This window comes from Pan paniscus, chromosome 2 (assembly GCF_029289425.2).
Source record: "Pan paniscus chromosome 2, NHGRI_mPanPan1-v2.0_pri, whole genome shotgun sequence".
NCBI lineage: Eukaryota > Metazoa > Chordata > Mammalia > Primates > Hominidae > Pan > Pan paniscus.
In genome coordinates this window covers 33,797,449-33,816,855 of record NC_085926.1, presented here as the reverse complement: position 1 = coordinate 33,816,855, position 19,407 = coordinate 33,797,449, and the positions used below count along the sequence as shown (strand labels likewise).

Genomic DNA, 19,407 nt, shown 5'->3' with positions numbered 1-19,407 from the left:
CAAAAATTGGTTCAGAACACTAAATGTACCATGTATCTGAGTTCATTTCTACTTCTCATTTCTCCCAAATAAATACCTCTTAAAATACAAATTTTTAGTCCTCATATCCTCACCTTGTTTCTGTAATTTCTTCCAACTATATTTGCTAGAGCTTCATAAATACAGTGTCCAACAAAAATAGTTGTAAGTGTGTGTCTACATTTTCTATTTTATATACTCTTGACATTTGGCTCTAAGCTCAGAAACTAAAATGTTCATAAACTAAAGAACAACCAAACGGAAAACTTTAGGCTCTAAAATTAAGCTCTACCTACCCATTTGCCAAAGTGGTGGCTTCTCTCATCTGAGCAATTGATCTGTTAACCAAATCGGCTTTCCTCTGATTATAGGCAGCCAAAGACTGCTGTACTGACACAGGAACCATCTTCTCAAACAGATCTAAAATTAGGAAGAGAAATTACAACAAAATTTTAAGACAAAAACCCGAACTGTAAAAGTGACTGTTTATATTTTCTTTCCAATATTCACATAGTCTATAAATATTTATTGTCTATTGACATTTAAAGATGAAAACTAAATCACTATTTAAAGCACAATGATAAAGAGAATTTTTAGATCACTACATTCATGGACAATGGCGACAATGAAAAGTTTCTTCTTTGAACTTAATTTTCTTTAACTTTTCCAGATGTGTTCATCACTGAGTTTGAGGGATCTTCAGTGACACTGTTCATCTGTTGATTAAACTGAATGAGGGGCCGGGAGCAGTAGCTAAGGCCTGTAATCCCAGCACTTTGGGAGGCCGAGGCAGTTGGCTCACCTGAGGTCAGGAGTTCAAGACCAGTCTGGCCAACTTGGCAAAACCCCATCTCTACTAAAAATACAAAAATTAGCCAGTGTAATGGTAGGAGCCTGTAGTCCCAGCTACTGGGGAGGCTGAGGCAGGAGAATCGTCTGAACTCAGGAGGCGGAGGTTGCAGTGAGCCGAGATTGCGCCACTGCACCACAGCCTGGGCAACAGAGCAAGACTCGGTCTCAAAAAAAAAAAAAAATTGACTGAGTGGGTCACGGCAGCAGGATTCTATTTCTGGCTCCAACACTTCCTAGCTATGTGACCTTGAGGAAATTACTTAACCACTCTGTGCATCAGTATCCTCATCAAATAGGGATAATAACAGTACCCATCTCAGGGCACTTCTGAAAACAAATGAGCTAATATTTGTAAAGTGCTTAAAGAGTGCCTGGCACATGGTAAACACTTTGTGTTTGCTAAATAAACATATAATCACCCTTTCCCAGTAACAGAATATTCTCCTTGGAATCTCAGCTAGAGGCTACCATCTGTTGTATACTTCTACAATATAATAACATGTATTTATCTCATACAAATACCACTCCAGAAGTTTACATGTTTAAAGAAATAGGCCGGGCATGGTGGCTCATGCCTGTAATCCAAGCACTTTGGGAGGCTGAGGCAGGTGGATCACCTGAGGTTGGGAGTTCCAGGCCAGCCTGACCAACACGGAGAAACCCCGTCTCTACTAAAAATACAAAACTAGCTGGGCGAGGTGGCAGGCGCCTGTAGTCCCAGCTACTCGGGAGGCTGAGGCAGGAGAATCACTTGAACCCGGGAGGCAGAGGTTGCAGTGAGGGAGACGGCACCATTGCACTCCAGCCTGGGCAACAAGAGCGATACTCCGTCTCAAAAAAAAAGAAAAGAAAAAAATATATTATTTTTGTGGTTTATTTTTATATTTATTTTATTTTATTTATTTATTTATTTATTTTTGAGAAAAGATCTCACTCTGTCACCCAGGCTGGAGTATGGTGGCACGGTCTCAGCTCACTGCAACCTCCACCTCCTGGGCTCAAGCGAGCCTCCCACCTCAGCCTCCAGAGTAGCTAAAGCCACAGGCATGCACCACCATGCCCAGTTAATTTTTTTTTTTTTTTTTGGTAGAGACAGGGTTTCGCCAGTTGCGCAGGTGGTCTCTAACTCCTGAGCTCAAGCAATCTACCCATCTCAGCCTCCCAAAGTGCTAGGATTACAGGTGTGAGCCACCACATCCAGCCATATTTGTTTATTTTTAATGGCAGCATCTTAAATAACAAATGTTAAGTTAACAAAATGACAAGTGCTACAGTCTTAATCAAACACACAGTTTCAAGTCTTCTAACTATTGTATACTTTACATATGCTTTATTATTGTTTACTTTCCATCTTAACATTGCACTGGCACAATATTTATTCTCATATTCATTTTAAACAACATGAATACAAATTATATTCAAAGCATACAACAGCAATTATGTGATTTTTAGCTAGGAAAAACAGAGTAAACTAGAGAAAAATGAGATTAAAGTGTGTCTGAATAACTGACATACCAGTAAATTTCTGACTGATGGGTACATTGACTGGGGTAGATTTCACAAGTGTGGCTTTGCCAATAGGATCTAGATCTTTAAGGTCTGGAACTCGATCATGATAAATGAAGTCATTATCCTTCTTTGCTGCAGTAAGGGCACGATTGATTTTGTCAGAAAAATCCTTCACATTAACATATTCATCATAGCGAGATGCCACTGTTTTAATCAGTTCTGCTGCATGCTAAAAAGAAAAACGTCAACAAAAAAAAAAAAAAAGAGGGAGGTGATTTTATTTCTCTTTCCCCACCAAGTATTTAAGCATTGGTTTCAAAAAAAAAATCTTTAATCTGAAGACTTGCATTTCCAGCAATGTGGCTGACAGGATTACCTGGAAATTCTCCGATCACAAAATACCCGAAAACTGAAGGATAATACGTAACAGCTATCCCTATAAACACACAGGCAGATTATCAAGATAATAAAAGAAATCCATGAGCCCATCAGTATAAACTGACATTGAAGAAAGCTGGCTGTTGGGTTCTTTCTTTTTTTCCTTCTTTTTTTTAGACAGAGTCTCACTCTGTGACGCCCAGGCTGGAGCACAGTGGTGCGATCTCGGCTCACTGTGACCTCCACCTCCCAGGTTCAAGCAATTCTCCCACTTCAGCCTTCCAAGAAGCTGGAATTACAAGTGTGCACCCCCACACCAAGCTAATTTTTGTATGTTTTGGTAGACATCGGGTTTCATCATATTGGCCAGGCCAGTCTCCAACTCCTGATCTTAAGTGATCTGCCCAACTCAGCTTCCCAAAGTGCTGGGATTACAGGCTTGCGCCACTGTGCCCTGTCTGGCTGTTGGGTTATTTCTACATCCAAAGAATTAGCAATTAAAACTTATTAAAGGCCCTCATGGAGAACTGAAACAAGGGTCTGGAAACCACACAACACAGAGAATTGAGATGCACCTCTTTCACTCCTTCACATGAAGGCAGGAATCTCAAACGGCCTAACTCTCAGTGAAAGGGTGGATCTGAAAAAAATTATCCAACAACACAGGAAGTGAACAACATGTCAACATCAATAAGAATTTTTTTTTAAGTTTGGCCTTATAAAAAAATGAACATAAGCCGCATACAAATTTAGGTGGTATTAGATATAGTGACACCATATAAAATAAAAAGCATTATTAGGGATAAATATAATACATAATCTTTTAATATTTGCCAATTTGCCAGAAAGATGTAAAATTTCTTATATTTTGCATGTAATAGTATCTATATAAACAATTATAATGAGAAATTGACACATTTACCCATAATCAACGTGGAAGATTTTAACATATCTGTCTCAGCAATGGCTGGACCAGATTTTTAAAAAGTGTAAGATTATAGAAGATTTGAGCAACACAATTAACGAGTTTGGTTTACCAGACATAGAGAACACTAGACTCCACAAATAGAGAACATATTATATTCTCAGGCATATAGAAAGCATCTACATCTATAAAATGACCAGATGAAGAGATAAGGCAAGTCTAAAACACCAAAATAACAAGAATACAAAAATGGTTTAATACTAGAAAATCTACTTATATAATTCTCCAAAATAATAAGTTAAAAAATCAAATTTCTCCATAGATGTTGAAAAAGTATTTGATAAAATTCAATATTCTTGATTTTTTAAAATCTTCGTAAAATAGAAATTATAGTTCCTTAACATGATAAAAATCTTAACCTCCAAAGCTGGTATCATGCTTAGAGAAAGATAACCAAAACAAAACAAAAGCTACCCTTCAGTGTAAACTAGGAAACAGGAAATTGCACAAATTTAAATCACTTTTTAAATTTGTAAATCAAATTTGATTTGTAAATGTGGTTGAACCCTCCCCCAAATAGCAAACACTAGTACCAGAACCGTAGGTATGCTATACACAGAGGGGGAAGAAAGGGAAGTGCTAAGGGTGCCACCCTAAGTTAAAACTACTTTAAGCAAATCTGAAAACAACAAAACAGGATGAGAAAACCTTGCCAGGTGACGGTAAAGGCAAAGCCAACTGGCCCCTATCATGCCACCAGGGGACCACAGAAAAAAATGTGACGCTGAGGGGCCTCATCCCAAGAGAGCTGGTGAGAAAAAGAAGTAGACAGATTAACTAAAAAGACAGGGTTGCTAGCGGGAGCAGAAAGAGAGAACAGAAAAGTAGGGAGGGAGAAGAAAGGGCATAAGCACTCAGAAAATGCCAGCAAAATATAAACCCTAAAAGTAGATGCATCAACTTGAAATGCAAAGGCTGTGAGGAATTCAGGGCAGCACAGGTACAGAGGTAGTGGGATTCTTCCTAATCCAGCGTAGGCTTTAAGAGCCAGAGAAGTGGACCTTAGGAGGGAGCCCTTAACACAATGATGCTTGTAAAGCTAACCCTGCCCATTTCCCTGCACAGGAACCCCCAGCAAAATCAATCTCATTCAAACCTAAGTAACTGAAAAGTCAACTCATCTCTCAATACAAAAAAACCATAAGGAAAAAACTGAAAACAAGCAGTATATCTTTCCAGTAGATAATGAAAGCTCACCAAAGAAATATTGCCGCAAAGCAGATGAAAACAGCATGCTAAAAACTAAACTAAACTAAAACACTTAAGAACACAATGACAGTACCAAAAGAACAGAGGATTGGATGGCCCAAACCAGAGTGAGTGATAGCCAAATAGCAAAAGAATATGAAACAGGAAGTGACAGAACTCACAAAAGTAAAGAAAAATACAAATTTATTTAAGAAAGCAAGACTGAGACATTTATACAAGGAGCAAAAGGGAAAACAGACATCACAGAAATCATAGTAAAAAACATACAGAACAAGAAAAAGTGAAGAAAACAACACAGAAGTTGGGAAGGAGGAGGCTGTTACAAATTAAAGATTTAGAGGGCATATCAATCAAATGCAAAGTGAGGACTTTGTGTGGATCCTGATTTGAACAAACCAAGACCCCTGAGAAAAAAATCAGGGAAAACTAAACTAGATGTGGATAATACTGGATTATGACTATTAACTACTAATTAATATTAATATTAATTTTGATAGATTGGGATAATGACCCATCTAGCAAAATTTCTTAATTTTTTAAATTTTTGTTTTTTAATTTTTTTAAATCTTTATCTCTTAGAGACACAGGCTAAAAAACTTAAGAATGAAATGATACGTGAGATAGTTGTAAAATACTCCAAAAAAATGAGGAAAGGAGAAATAACTAAAACACAAAATAGCGAAATACTGATAATCACTTAAGTTGGGTAACAGAAATTCAATGATTCATACTTTTATATATGTTTGACCATCATAGTTACACAACTACACTTTTATATATGTTTTCCATCATAGTTAAACAAAAGAAAATTCATATGAAGAAACATATGCAAGAATAGTCAGGAAAATCCAGAAAATAACAAAATTTAGGAAACAAGCAAGGACAGGCAGAAAAATTCAAAAAATGAGAGATAATACCTATCAGACATTAAAACAGTCTCAAGTATAAATAACTAAAATGATATGGAACTGGAGTATGAACAGATAAACAAGTCAATGAAACAATAAAAGCAGAAATAGATCCCAATATATACCGTGAATCTAATGTGTGATAAAGTCAGAATGTCAGATCAGTGAGGTAAACAAGGCTATTATAAAATAAATGGTTTGGGGACAACAGGCTAGCCATTTGGAAGAAGACTTTAAAAACTGGATCTGGGATCCAAGTTAAAAGAAAAATGGAAGATAGTCAAGATGAGAGTTGAGCAGCAGGCTAGAAAATAATGAGAACAGATTAAACAAATTGACTCCAAAAAAGTTATTTAATACCCAGTATCCAGATGTCCAGACATTTTTTTCTACTACCATTCTCCAATAAAAGAAGACATTACTGATTCTAGGTCTGGAGAAGGAAATATAAAAGATAAGTCTTGAGCATCTTGTAATACCAGAAAGTAAAGTACTTTAAAAAATGATAGGGGGCTGCGCTGGGAGGCGGCGATGAGAGGCTCGCACGCCTCCAGCCCGGCCCCGGCCCCCCGGGACGGAGAGCCGAGCAGCCCCGGCTCTGGGCTACGGACTATGGGCGAATAGCTCTGACCACCCGGCGAAGCATGCCACCTGCCTTGGCCTCCCAAAGTGCCGAGATTGCAGCCTCTGCCGGGCCGCCATCCCGTCTGGGAAGTGAGGAGCGTCTCTGCCTGGCCGCCCATCATCTGGGACGTGAGGAGCCCCTCTGCCTGCCTACCCAGTCTGGAAAGTGAGGAGCGTCTCTGCCCGGCCGCCATCCCATCTAGGAAGTGAGGAGCGCCTCTTCCCGGCCACCATCCCATCTAGGAAGTGAGGAGCGTCTCTGCCCAGCCGCCCATCGTCTGAGATGTGGGGAGCGCCTCTGCCCCGCCGCCCCGTCTGGGAAGTGAGGAGCGCCTCTACCCGGCCGCGACCCCGTCTGGGAGGTGAGGAGCGTCTCTGCCCAGCCGCCCCGTCTGAGAAGTGAGGAGACCCTCCGCCTGACAACCACCCCATATGAGAAGTGAGGAGCCCCTCCGCCCGGCAGCCACCCCGTCTGGGAAGTGAGGAGCGTCTCTGCCCGGCAGCCACCCCATCCAGGAGGGAGGTGGGGGTCAGCCCCCACCAGGCCAGCCGCCCCGTCCGGGAGGGAGGTGGGGGGGTCAGCCCCCCACCCGGCCAGCCGCCCCATCCGGGAGGGAGGTGGGGGGGTCAGCCCCCCGCCTGGCCAGCCACCCCGTCTGGGAGGGAGGTGGGGGGGGTCAGCCCCCTGCCTGGCCAGCCGCCCCGTCTGGGAGGTGAGGGGCGCCTCTGCCTGGCCGCCCCTACTGGGAAGTGAGGAGCCCCTCTGCCCAGCCAGCCGCCCCATCCGGGAAGGAGGTGGGGGGGTTCAGCCCCCCGCCCGGCCAGCCACCCCGTCCGGGAGGGAGGTGGGAGGGTCAGCCCCCTGCCAGGCCAGCCGCCCCGACCGGGAGGGAGGTGGGGGGGTCAGCCCCCCGCCCGGCCAGCCGCCCCGTCCGGGAGGTGAGGGGCGCCTCTGCCCGGCCGCCCCTACTGGGAAGTGAGGAGCCCCTCTGCCCGGCCAGCCGCCCCATCCGGGAGGGAGGTGGGGGGGTCAGCCCCCTGCCCGGCCAGCCGCCCCGTCCGGGAGGTGAGGGGTGCCTCTGCCCGGCCGCCCCTACTGGGAAGTGAGGAGCCCCTCTGCCCGGCCAGCCGCCCCGTCCGGGAAGGAGGTGGGGGGGTCAGCCCCCCGCCCGGCCAGCCGCCCCATCCAGGAGGGAGGTGGGGGGGTCAGCCCCCCGCCCGGCCGGCCGCCCCGTCCGGGAGGTGAGGGGCGCCTCTGCCCGGCCGCCCCTACTGGGAAGTGAGGAGCCCCTCTGCCTGGCCAGCCGCCCCGTCTGGGAGGGAGGTGGGGGCATCAGCCCCCCGCCAGGCCAACCGCCCCGACCGGGAGGGAGGTGGGGGGGTCAGCCCCCCGCCCGGCCAGCCGCCCCGTCCGGGAGGTGAGGGGCACCTCTGCCTGGCCGCCCCTACTGGGAAGTGAGGAGCCCCTCTGCCCGGCCAGCCGCCCCGTCCGGGAGGGAGGTGGGGGGGTCAGCCCCCCTGCCCAGCCAGCCGCCCCGTCCGGGAGGTGAGGGGCGCCTCTGCCCGGCCGTCCCTACTGGGAAGTGAGGAGCCCCTCTGCCCGGCCAGCCGCCCGGTCCGGGAAGGAGGTGGGGGGTCAGCCCCCCGCCAGGCCAGCCGCCCCATCCGGGAGGGAGGTGGGGGGGTCAGCCCCCCGCCCGGCCAGCCGCCCCGTCCGGGAGGTGAGGGGCGCCTCTGCCTGGCCGCCCCTACTGGGAAGTGAGGAGCCCCTCTGCCCGGCCAGCCGCCCCGTCCGGGAGGGAGGTGGGGGGGTCAGCCCCCCTGCCCGGCCAGCCACCCCATCCGGGAGGTGAGGGGCACCTCTGCCCGGCCATCCCTACTGGGAAGTGAGGAGCCCCTCTGCCCGGCCAGCCACCCGGTCCGGGAAGGAGGTGGGGGGGTCAGCCCCCCGCCAGGCCAGCCGCCCCATCCGGGAGGGAGGTGGGGGGGTCAGCCCCCCGCCCGGCCAGCCGCCCCGTCCAGGAGGTGAGGGGCGCCTCTGCCCGGCCGCCCCTACTGGGAAGTGAGGAGCCCCTCTGCCTGGCCAGCCGCCCCGTCTGGGAGGGAGGTGGGGGGTCAGCCCCCCGCCCAGCCAGCCGCCCGGTCCGGGAGATGAGGGGCGCCTCTGCCCGGCCGCCCCTACTGGGAAGTGAGGAGCCCCTCTGCCCGGCCACCGCCCCGTCTGGGAGGTGTACCCAGCAGCTCATTGGGAATGGGCCATGATGACAATGGCGGTTTTGTGGAATAGAAGCGGGGGAAAGGCGGGGAAGGGATTGAGAGATCGGATGGTTGCCATGTCTGTGTAGAGGGAGGTAGACACGGGAGACTTTTCATTTTGTTCTGTACTAGGAAAAATTCTTCTGCCTTGTGATCCTGTTGATCGGTGACCTTACCCCCAACTCTGTGCTCTCTGAAACATGTGCTGTGTCCACTCAGGGTTAAATGGATTAAGGGTGGTGCAAGATGTGCTTTATTATACAGATGCTTGAAGGCAGCATGCTCGTTAAGAGTCATCACCACTCCCTAATCTCAAATACCCAGGGACACAAACACTACGGAAGGCCGCAGGGTCCTCTGCATAGGAAAACCAGAGACCTTTGTTCACTTGTTTATCTGCTGACCCTCCCTCCACTATTGTCCTATGACCCTGCCAAATCCCCCTCTGTGAGAAACACCCAAGAATGATCAATAAAAATAAATAAATTAATAAAAAAAAAAAAAAAAAACTGGATCCATATCTAGCACCACACATCAGGATAAATTCCAAGTGGATCAACAATCCAAATATGTAACAAATTACAGACGTATTTATATTTTGCTATTGGCAATCCCATTTCTATTAATTTATTTAAGATATACCTGCTGCTATGTACGGGACTGTGCTCCCCAAATTTCGTATTTTGAATCCCTAACTCCTAATGGGATGGTATTTGAACATGGGACCTTTGGAAAATAATGGGGTTTAGATGAGGTCATGAAGGTGGGGCCTCATAGGGGATTAGTTCCTGTACAAGAAGAGACACCAGAGGGCTTCCTCCTGCTGTTCACCACATGAGAACACAGAGAGAAGGCCATCTGTAAATCTCACCAGAATATGACCATACTGGCACCCTGACCTTGGATTTCCAGGCTCCAGAACTATCAGAAAATAAATTTTTGTTGTTTAAACCACCCAGTTTATGGTGTTCTTATGGCAGCCTAAGCTAAGACACCTGCTGAAGTACAAGATAACTTGTGTACGTGATTTTTTACTGTAGCATTGTTTATAACAGTGAAATCTTGGAAACATTCAAGTATCCAGCAACAGGAGACAGCAATAAACTGTGGCTTACACAGTGAAGTACAATGCAGCTCTAAGGATGGTCTCCCTGTTGCTGAATTAAGATGAAGAGATCTTCAGGATACATTGTTATATGAGAAAAGAAGGTACACAACACTGTATATATTAATAACATACTACCACTTCAGTAAGAATGAGAAGTGAGAATGTGCAATGTGTGTGTGTGTGTGTGCTATGTATATATTTGCTTCTATTTCAAAGAAAGAAAAAAAACAAGAAATTAATGGAAATTAACTATGGGGCAGTAGGAATAATGGATGGAGGGAACAGGATAGAGGGAAAAAGAGGAACAGGAATTGAACTATATAACCTTATATATACCTATTTTCCCAATTTTGAAAAATTTCAAGCCCACAAAATAATTAGCTAGGTTCAACAATTACCATTTTGCCACATTTGCTTTATCTATTCCTTTCCCATACAAACACATAATCAAGTACCTTTTTTCCTTTTATTGCAGAACTATATGAAACTGAAGTTAGATGTTATAAGCCCTCATCCCTAAACACATCAGCAAGTATTCTATAAGGACAATCTCCTTAATACCTACAACCTAGTATCATAACTAAGAAAACAATACTTGCACAAAATCAGATTTACAATCTTGCTAGGTCCCTCATTAATGAGTCAAATAAATCTTTGACATGTAGTCATTCTATGTGAGTCATGTTTTTATATGTGTGTGTGTGTGTGTGTGTGTTTCTATATCTTTTTGAAAACTGTATTTCATCATCTTTGAAGATCCACCAAGATGACCAAGAAGATCCATCTTCTGGGGCCACATAAACTGCACTGTTCAAGAAGTGCAACTCATGAGCTGTATTAAGCTCAGGTACAATTTTTCGTGGCCCCAGAAGTGATTGATTCCAAGCAGTTATTTTACCTTTGCTGCCATTTTATCTATTGTTTTGATTTTCCTGATTGTGATTTTATTTTTCATTTCTGGTTTGCACAGGACCAATAAGTTATTTCTCTTTGCTAGTAGCCATAACTAGAAAGTTGGTTTAATAGTGTGACCTCCTAAGATCTCCGTCAGAATCATGGGGTATTATTCTCTACTAAGTGAGAAACTATAGCGAATATGGTTTATTGGTCAACTTCTTGTCTGTTCTGTGTGTCTTCTTGGGAGTGCAAATCAATTAAAAAATATTTCATGCCTACTGGAAAGAATAACTGTCCTCTGAAATATGGATCAGTGAGTGTGTTCTGTGTTAACTTTTTTTTGAGAAAGGGTGTCACTATATTGTCCAGGCTGGCCTCAAACTACTAGCTTCAAACGATCCTCCCACCTCAACCTCCCAAGTAGCTGGACTACAGGCAGGTGCCATCACACCCAACTTCTGTCTTAACTTTAACCTATAACTAAAGCTGTAAAACTAAAGCTGCAAAATCTATGTGTCTATAACTGAGGAATAGTCTTTACCTCCCTCCCATTGTGTGAATCTGAAATAGTTTCCTTTTTCAGGGGTACTTAAAAATGAGATTAAATTTCAAAAGGAGTTCTTTCTATGACTGATTTATAGAGACTAAATATGGGCTTACTTAAATCTAATAGTCCCAGAAACCAGAAAATAAAGAAACTAAACTTACAATTTAAATATGCTAGCCTTAAAAAAAGAATCCTTCCCACAAATTCCTTGTTCAGAATCATTTTTATATATAAATCTAAGTTACTGTAATCAAAGTGAAGCCCCAGACACATCTGGGTCTGACTTTTTTAAAAAGACTTTCTCTGATTTGGTCACTGTGAGATGCTTTCCCATGAAAAGGCTAATTAATTAATCTGAACCTCCTACACAACATTTCCATTGTTATGGTCTGAATGTGTCCCCCAAAGTTCATGTGTTCCCAATCCCAAAGTGTTGGGACGTGGGGGCATAATAAGAGGTGATTAGGTCAAGAGGGCTCTGCCCTCATGAATAGATTAATGTCATTATCATGGGAGAGGGTTAGTTATCAAGAGAGGGGCTTCATTGAGCAGTTCGGCTCCCTCTTGCTCTCTCTCACTCACTAGCACTCTCTTGCCTTTCTACCTTTCACCACAGGTAACACAACACAAAGGCCCTCACCAGGTGCCAGCACCTTGATATTCGACTTCTCAGCCTTCAGAATTGTGACAAATTTCTGTTCTTTATCAATTACCCAGTCTGTGGTATTCTGCTGTAACAGCACAAAATGAACCAAGACATCCATAGTATCTTCTAAAAATCAGTACATATTTAAACTTCCCTAACTCAAATGCCATAAGTCATCTTTCTATCCTCTGTCTACCAATACTCAAAACACAAACAACTCATACAAACAGCTCTTGCTCCTGCTGGCAAGTTGCCTCAGGTGCCATAATGTCACAGCAAGTTTCTGACAACCCCAATGCCAACAGTATGAACACAACTGCATAGAAGGTACTCTGCTGTTCACAAGAGATATATGTGTGTGTGCGTATATATATATATATATATATATATATATATATATATATATACGCACACACATCTCTCCACTGTCGTCCTCAAGTTGTGGAAGTATATGCCCCAGTTTAGACAAAGACCAGGCCACAAGTTAAACACTACACATACTCCTGGAGCATGGCAATTAATTTAGAATTATTTTTACACTAAAATAAACATGACCAAAAAAGAGAACTGAATGCAAATTCTGCATGAATTTTTCAGATAAAATATGAGACCTCAAAAAACCATGCAGTAAAGTCTAAAGACAAAAACAATCTGGAGATGGCAATTAATTTAGAATTATTTTTACATTAAAATAAACATGGATAAAAAAGAGAATTGAATGCAAATTTTGCATCAATTTTTTAGATAAAATATGAGACCTCAAAAAAACATGCAGTAAAGTCTAAAGATAAAAACAATCACTTGTCCCTGCTGATAGGGGTGATGAACGGGAAAGGTTTTTATGGGCAAACTTGGAAATCTCACTAGGAAAAAAAAGAGAGATCCAAGTTAGTTACTTAAATATTTATTACCAAGAGACTCACCTGTAACCTTGCAATTTCTTCTCCAAATTTCTTCTGCTGTTTTGCCAGGATAGACTGATGGTACTCAGCATTGGCCTGCATGATACAGTGCTTTGCAGCCAAGACAGGGAACACCTCCTGGAAATAAAAATACTGACCAGGGGAGAGTCCAACCACACAAACCACCACAGACAACATGGGATGCAGGAAGAAAAAGGAAAAGAAGACAGAAATTAGAATCACCCCATTAATGGTTTAGAGATTAAGGTTAGTCATTAGGTGTAAACAGAGAAGACGACATGATTTTGTGTGGATTGAAATCTATGAATTAAATTTTTTTTCTTCCAATTGAAGGGTTTTTTTTTAACTGTTAACTGAAGCCAATTTAGGTTTTTACAATTCTCTTTAATTGATCCATGAAGTCAACATTTTGTTTACAAAAAGAAAAGCATGCATTATTATAAAGAGAAGTAGAATGGACATTCACAGAGGAACACAAAGCACAGAGCTTTAGAAGCTTTCTTATGAGCCCTTACCCAGCCTGTAGAGTTAACTAAACCATCATTACTCACATATACTAATGAAATTGCTCTATAGATGACTGTTTCATCATGTTTTAAAAAAAAGACAGTAAATTTTCACTTAAATTCATATCCTAAGAGGGTTCTTACTAAAGATGATTTTAGCCATATAAAAATGATTTAGTATCATAGATACACTAATATTTCAGTATCTTATACTCAAAAACATATCATAGACAAATGCACTAAGTATATGACCAATGATAATGATAAAGTGTTATTTTGCCTATTTGTTTTGAAAATAATTCTAGTCAAAATTAATTTCAAAAGATCCAAAGACATAAAGCAGGAAAGCAATTATACTAGTGGTGGCTCTTCCAAAACGTCAAAATCTAACCTGTAACCTCACTGCTTTTAGGAAGTATATGGTATTAAAAAAAATCCAAGGAATTAGGCTAGACAATCACTATCTAAACAAAAAATGTAAGAGAATCAAAAACTGAATTACTACCTTGTGTGCTTTCCTGTCTCCCAGGGAATAATTTCCTACCTTCCTGGATCACTACTTGCAGACTTTTCAGTTTTATAACTAGAATATGAAAATACCTTATGAGCTTTATTAGTAAAAAGGAAAAAATAAAAGACATCTAAATTTCAAACTACACTCATGCCAGTTCTCAAGGTAAGGCTGGAGCAACTTGGTTCTGAAACAGGAGATTTTCAAGGAATACCAGGAATGCTGCAGAGGTAGCTTCCAAGTCTTTGTAGGTGACTTTCTTCTCTCCATGACAGGACTGAACTAATGGCCCAACAGGATGTAACGGAACACTGTGCAGCTGAACATGAGGTCTTTCAGATGAAAAAAACATGAGAGGAGATCCCAAGTCTCTTTTTAAGAGGAAGGCTGTTAATACCCAAGAATCCTGGGCAAATTTCTACTAGGCTCTTGGTGTATCTTAAATCCCCAGGAATCGTCACATTAATTCCTTATTGATCATTTTCTGAGTAATAAGTACTGTTAATGCACTTATGGGCATTTTTACTTCACCCCCAAGTTGTCTGCAATTTTTTAATGTACAAAGATTCCTGAATATGACTTATAAATCAATAAATTCCCCTACCAAAAAAAATCATGTAACAGATACCATATGATGAAACTAATTCCTTGAACATTTCTGAAGGAAGTAGTTGAAACATATATTTCACTCAATCTTTAAGTTTTCTTTATTAATCATTCCAAATTTACTAGTGATTTGCTTTGTCATTAACAAATGATCATCACTGAATAGTCTTTACAATTGTCACTTCAGAAAGGTTTACATTAAAACATTATACTTCCTGTGATATGTGGTTTAAGATGGTTGCTTTCCTTAGCTGTCCATTAGCAGCCCAATTTTTTATCCCTGTTGGCAAAACTGAATTCTAATCAAAGTATCAGATGAATTTGTTAAGTTTTCTTTTCCTTTTTTCTTTATGTCTGTTTTTGCGCTTTAAGGCTCATCTTTAAGAAAACAGGACAATAATTAAAAGTGTGAATCATCAACATGCTCAAGTATACATGCTTGTACCAAATCACCAATGATTCAGAACTACACAATGCCTTGATTTGATAAAAGTATTGAAAACAGATGGTCAACATTTTCCAGAAAGAGTTCTAGCTTGGAAAAACAAGTTTAGTAAAAGGTAAAGACAAAGGCATCCCCTAAACATAAAAGAATTGTTCATGCATCTTAAATTTAAAAAAAAAAAACTATTTCTACTATATACTTCGGATAACTCTATTAAAACTTCAAATTTCTTTATAAGTTTCAACTTGCTTCTTATACACAAAAAAGTCTAAATATTTCACATGCAAAGTAAGCAAGTGTTTATAAAAACAATAACTGACCTTGGGGAGAGTATCTTTGTATTGACACTGTTTGAAAGCATCACCAAAATAATCTGCAGCCTGATTAGCCAATTTAGCTATGATGGCATCTTTCATTTTATCTGGAATACAATATGACCATTATAATTAAAATAAATATGAGCTAATCTGACATGTCTCAGTATAAACACTGAGATCACAAGTTTGTACACGCATCTTAAAACATCTTTCTTGATGAAATCACATTTTCTGCACAAAATTTAGAACAGACAAAATAGATTAGTGGTTGCCAGCAGTGGGGGAAAGGGGAGTGAGGAGTGACTGCTAATGGGTACATGGCTTCTTTCTGGGATGATGGTAATGTTCTAAAATAAGATAGTGGTAATCAAAACTCTATGAATATACTAAAAATCTTATGTTGTATACTTAGAAAGGGTGAACTTGAGTGTATATAAATTCTATCTCAATATAAGCTGTTATTTTAAAAGAAAAAAGTATTCCAATTCCTATTTCTTCCACATGATGACTTATCTCTCATTTTCAGTTTCAGCCCATATTACATATTCAGCCCATTTTCAATCTCTCATGCTAACTTATATGCCTTATAAGAATTATTCTTATTCCCTCATTCCCAGGGCTAGGGACTGTGCCTGGATGACTCCTTCTTGTCATTTAGGTCTACTTTAAAGAGGACCTCCTGAAAGAAAGCCTTCTTGACTAATGAATCTAAAATTAGCCCAGCTTCCCCTATATCCCTATCCCATAACCATACCACCAGCCACTATCATATAATTCTCTTATTTTTTATAGCAATTATTTCTGAAATCTTATAGCAATTATTTATGAAATTATCCTGTCTACTTAATTCTTGCTTATCATCTCTCCCGTCGCCAAAACGTAAGTTGTTTTCTAACTCCGTTTATCTAGAAACTAGAACAGTGACTGGCACAGAGTAAGTATCCAATAAATATTTGCGAATAAATGTCTGACATGTTAAAAACATACATAAATACTATTCCAGAATGGAGTGTTTAAAGACAATTACTAAAGATCCATTTCATGACTTCAAACACAGCCTACATTCTTAAATGTAAATTTGTGCCACAAATTCAGAAAAGGATAGCTGAAAATTTTCCACAATTCATGTATCAAGTTCAAGAAGGAAAGCTCGACATTGAACATATTATATTCTAATCACTTTCTTAATTTAAAAGCCTTATCACTTCTTTTCACATGCAACAAAAAGATAAATTGGAGTTACCTCTTGTGGCTTTTAAAAAAAATACTTCTTGAGCCTGTGCCAGCATAATAAGACTGAGGGTCCCAACAGTATCTGGAGATATGTCCACGGTCGGCTCTCGACTTAAGGCAGATAAAACCGTCTCTTTAATATGTAAAAAGGCACCACTAGCAAACTAAAGGGGGGAAAAAGAATTTCTTTATAGGAACTCAGCAAGACTTAATTTCCTACTGTTACATATAAAAGTCATTTCAAATGTTAACTCAGTGAACAGTTAATATACTTAAATTTTTATATTACGCAAAACCAATCTAAAACATCTGACCTGCAGACAATAAGGTTATCTTTCTAAAACTCTATAGCGTAACAAGAGATTTAACAAAGATTAAAAGTAAATTACAAGGAAAAACAAAGTAAACTAATGGAACAATCTGATTAAACTATTTTTAGATATACTTCCTCAAAATTAACATGAGAATAGAGGCGGGGATAAACATTAAAATATTTTTAGTACTGCAATGCTCTTGCTTTGGTCCCAAACAAATTCATCTTTCAAATAATTAAACATGCCGTAGTTAGGGGACACCCCAGATAGTACATACACCTAGTCCTCTGAGGAACAGCATTACTACCCATTGCTAGTGATTTCTGTCTGGCCTTCAGAGCTCACTAGTGAAATGTTCCCCATCAGATTTTTCATCTCAATTATATTTTGTTAATACTAAAATAACTTTGCTTTTATGAAACAAATTATACTAAGAAAAAGAAATAAATCAGTCTGGGATTAAAAGGTGTCATGAGTTGGCCGGGTGCGGTGGCTCTCGCCTGTTAATCCCGGCACTTTGGGAGGCTGAGGTGGGCAGATTACCTGAGGTCAGGAGTTCAAGACCAGCCTGGCCAACATGATGAAACCCCGTCTCTACTAAAAATACAAAAATTAGCTGGGCATGATGGCACACACTTGTAATCCCAGCTGCTCGGGAGGCTGAGGCAGGAGAATCACTTGAACCCAGGAGGCGGAGGTTGCAGTGAGCCAAGATCACGCCATTGTACTCCTGCCTGGGCAACAGAGCGAGACTCCATCTCAAAAAAGAAAAAAAAAAAGGTGTCATGAGTTAGATAAATAGATAACACAGAGAAAACTCAAAGTCAAATGTATTAAAATGAACAGCATGTTTCTGCAGTCAGTAAGTATTATAACACTAGAGTATCTGCTAGGAATGAACAATTGAACTTGTTTAGTAAACTAGTGAATCAAAGTCTAGAACAGCAAAGTGTCTGAGTCTCTCATTTACAGATAAGGAACTGGAGGTACTAGAGAGGTTAAAGAACTTGCCCAACGGCACAAAGCTTCTGGGTGGCAAGCAGCCTAGACAAGGACCTAGGTCTAATACCACCACCACCAGTTATCTTTCCATGATACCAGGTGCCCTGCTGTGAACCCTCACAGAATGGAATGTTTCTTTCATAATTCAGAATGACCTAAAATCTCATATACTAACTAACTGAGTTACAGTTAACCAAAAGCTAAATAAAATTTTACTTCGTTTTCACTACTGTATTTTATTTTATTTATTTTGAGACAGAGTCTTGCTCTTGTCGCCCAGACTAGAGTGCAATGGCACAACCTCAGCTCTCTGCAACCTCCACCTCCTGGGTTCAAGAGATTCTCCTGCCTCAGCCTCCCGAGTAGCTCAGACTACAGACACCCACCATCACACCCAGCTAATTTTTCTATTTTTAGTACAGACAGGGTTTCACCATGTTGGCCAGGCTGGTCTGGAACTCCTGACCTCGTGATCCGCACACCACAGCCTCCCACAGTGCTGGGATTACAGGCGTGAGCCACCACGCCCAGCTCCTTTTCACATTTTAAAATATTTGCCATGTATAGCCTCAAAAAGAAATAGCGTATGCATTATGTTTGTCATCTATGCCCATTCAAAACTGTAAGGCAAGCCACAATTTGGAGCGTGTTGTTTGCTTAAGGTATATTTTCCTTTTACTTTCTCAGAAGAGCATCACTCACCTCTTCCCTAAACATAAACAATGGGAAAAAGCAGACTACCTCTGAGACAAGCAAATTTCATGGGAGGTTTGGGGGTGAAACAGTGGAAGGACATTTGGAATTACATGAAATTTGGAATCAGAACTATTGAAACCCAAATGGACTGCTTTATTAAGACTTCGGACCTTTAGCCTCCTCGTATGTAAAATGGGAATGACATTATATGACATACATCACAAGGTTTATCTGAGAGTCAAATAATGTACATGAAAACACTTTGTAAATTAGAAAGTAATATAAAATGACAACATGATTATATATATATTACTTAACAGTAATCATTTACTGTTCTTTTAACCAAAACAAAAAAAAGCTGAATAAATAATAAACAACTGCTGGCCGGGCATGGTGGCTCACATCTGTAATCCCAGCACTTTGGGAGGCCGAGGTGGGTGGATCATGACGTCAGGAGATCAAGACCATCCTGGCTAACACAGTGAAACCCCATCTCTACTAAAAATACAAAAAAAATTAGCCAGGCAAGGTGGCGGATGCCTGTAGTCCTAGCTACTCAGGAAGCTGAGACAGGAGAATGGCGTGAACCCAGGAGGCGGAGCTTGCAGTGAGCCGAGATTGTGCCACTGCACTCCAGCCTGGGCAACAGAACAAGACTCCGTCTCAAAATAAATAAATAAATAAAATAAAATAAACTGCCACAAAATAACATGCCATATTAGTAAATGATCAGTACGTAAAACAGATTAGGCAACTTATGAACATATGTGTCTGACCATATTTAAATATGACCTCTCAACAAGTCTCAAAGTTAAAATTTTATTTTCTTGCCAATTTCTTGTCTTTATTTTTGTAACAACAGTGAAATTTCAAGTGTGTCTCACTCTAAGAAAACATATGAAAATAATGTACAAATT

The 19,407-nt window shown here is 41.5% G+C and overlaps 1 protein-coding gene across 2 annotated transcripts in view; it reads right to left on the bottom strand.

The window, feature by feature from the left end:
- PDCD6IP (programmed cell death 6 interacting protein) overlaps positions 1–19,407 on the bottom strand; it is a 73,692-nt gene that overhangs the window by 30,759 nt on the left and 23,526 nt on the right. Inside the window, exons 5-9 of one of the 2 annotated variants that reach the window (XM_034956094.3) lie at positions 16,489–16,642; positions 15,249–15,349; positions 12,861–12,992; positions 2,386–2,608; positions 315–438 (exon numbers count right to left, since the gene is read on the bottom strand). In XM_034956094.3, coding sequence (XP_034811985.1) covers positions 315–438; positions 2,386–2,608; positions 12,861–12,992; positions 15,249–15,349; positions 16,489–16,642 — 734 coding nt within the window. The remainder of the gene's footprint in view (positions 1–314; positions 439–2,385; positions 2,609–12,860; positions 12,993–15,248; positions 15,350–16,488; positions 16,643–19,407) is intronic. The other variant, XM_034956095.3, reaches the window with a different exon arrangement.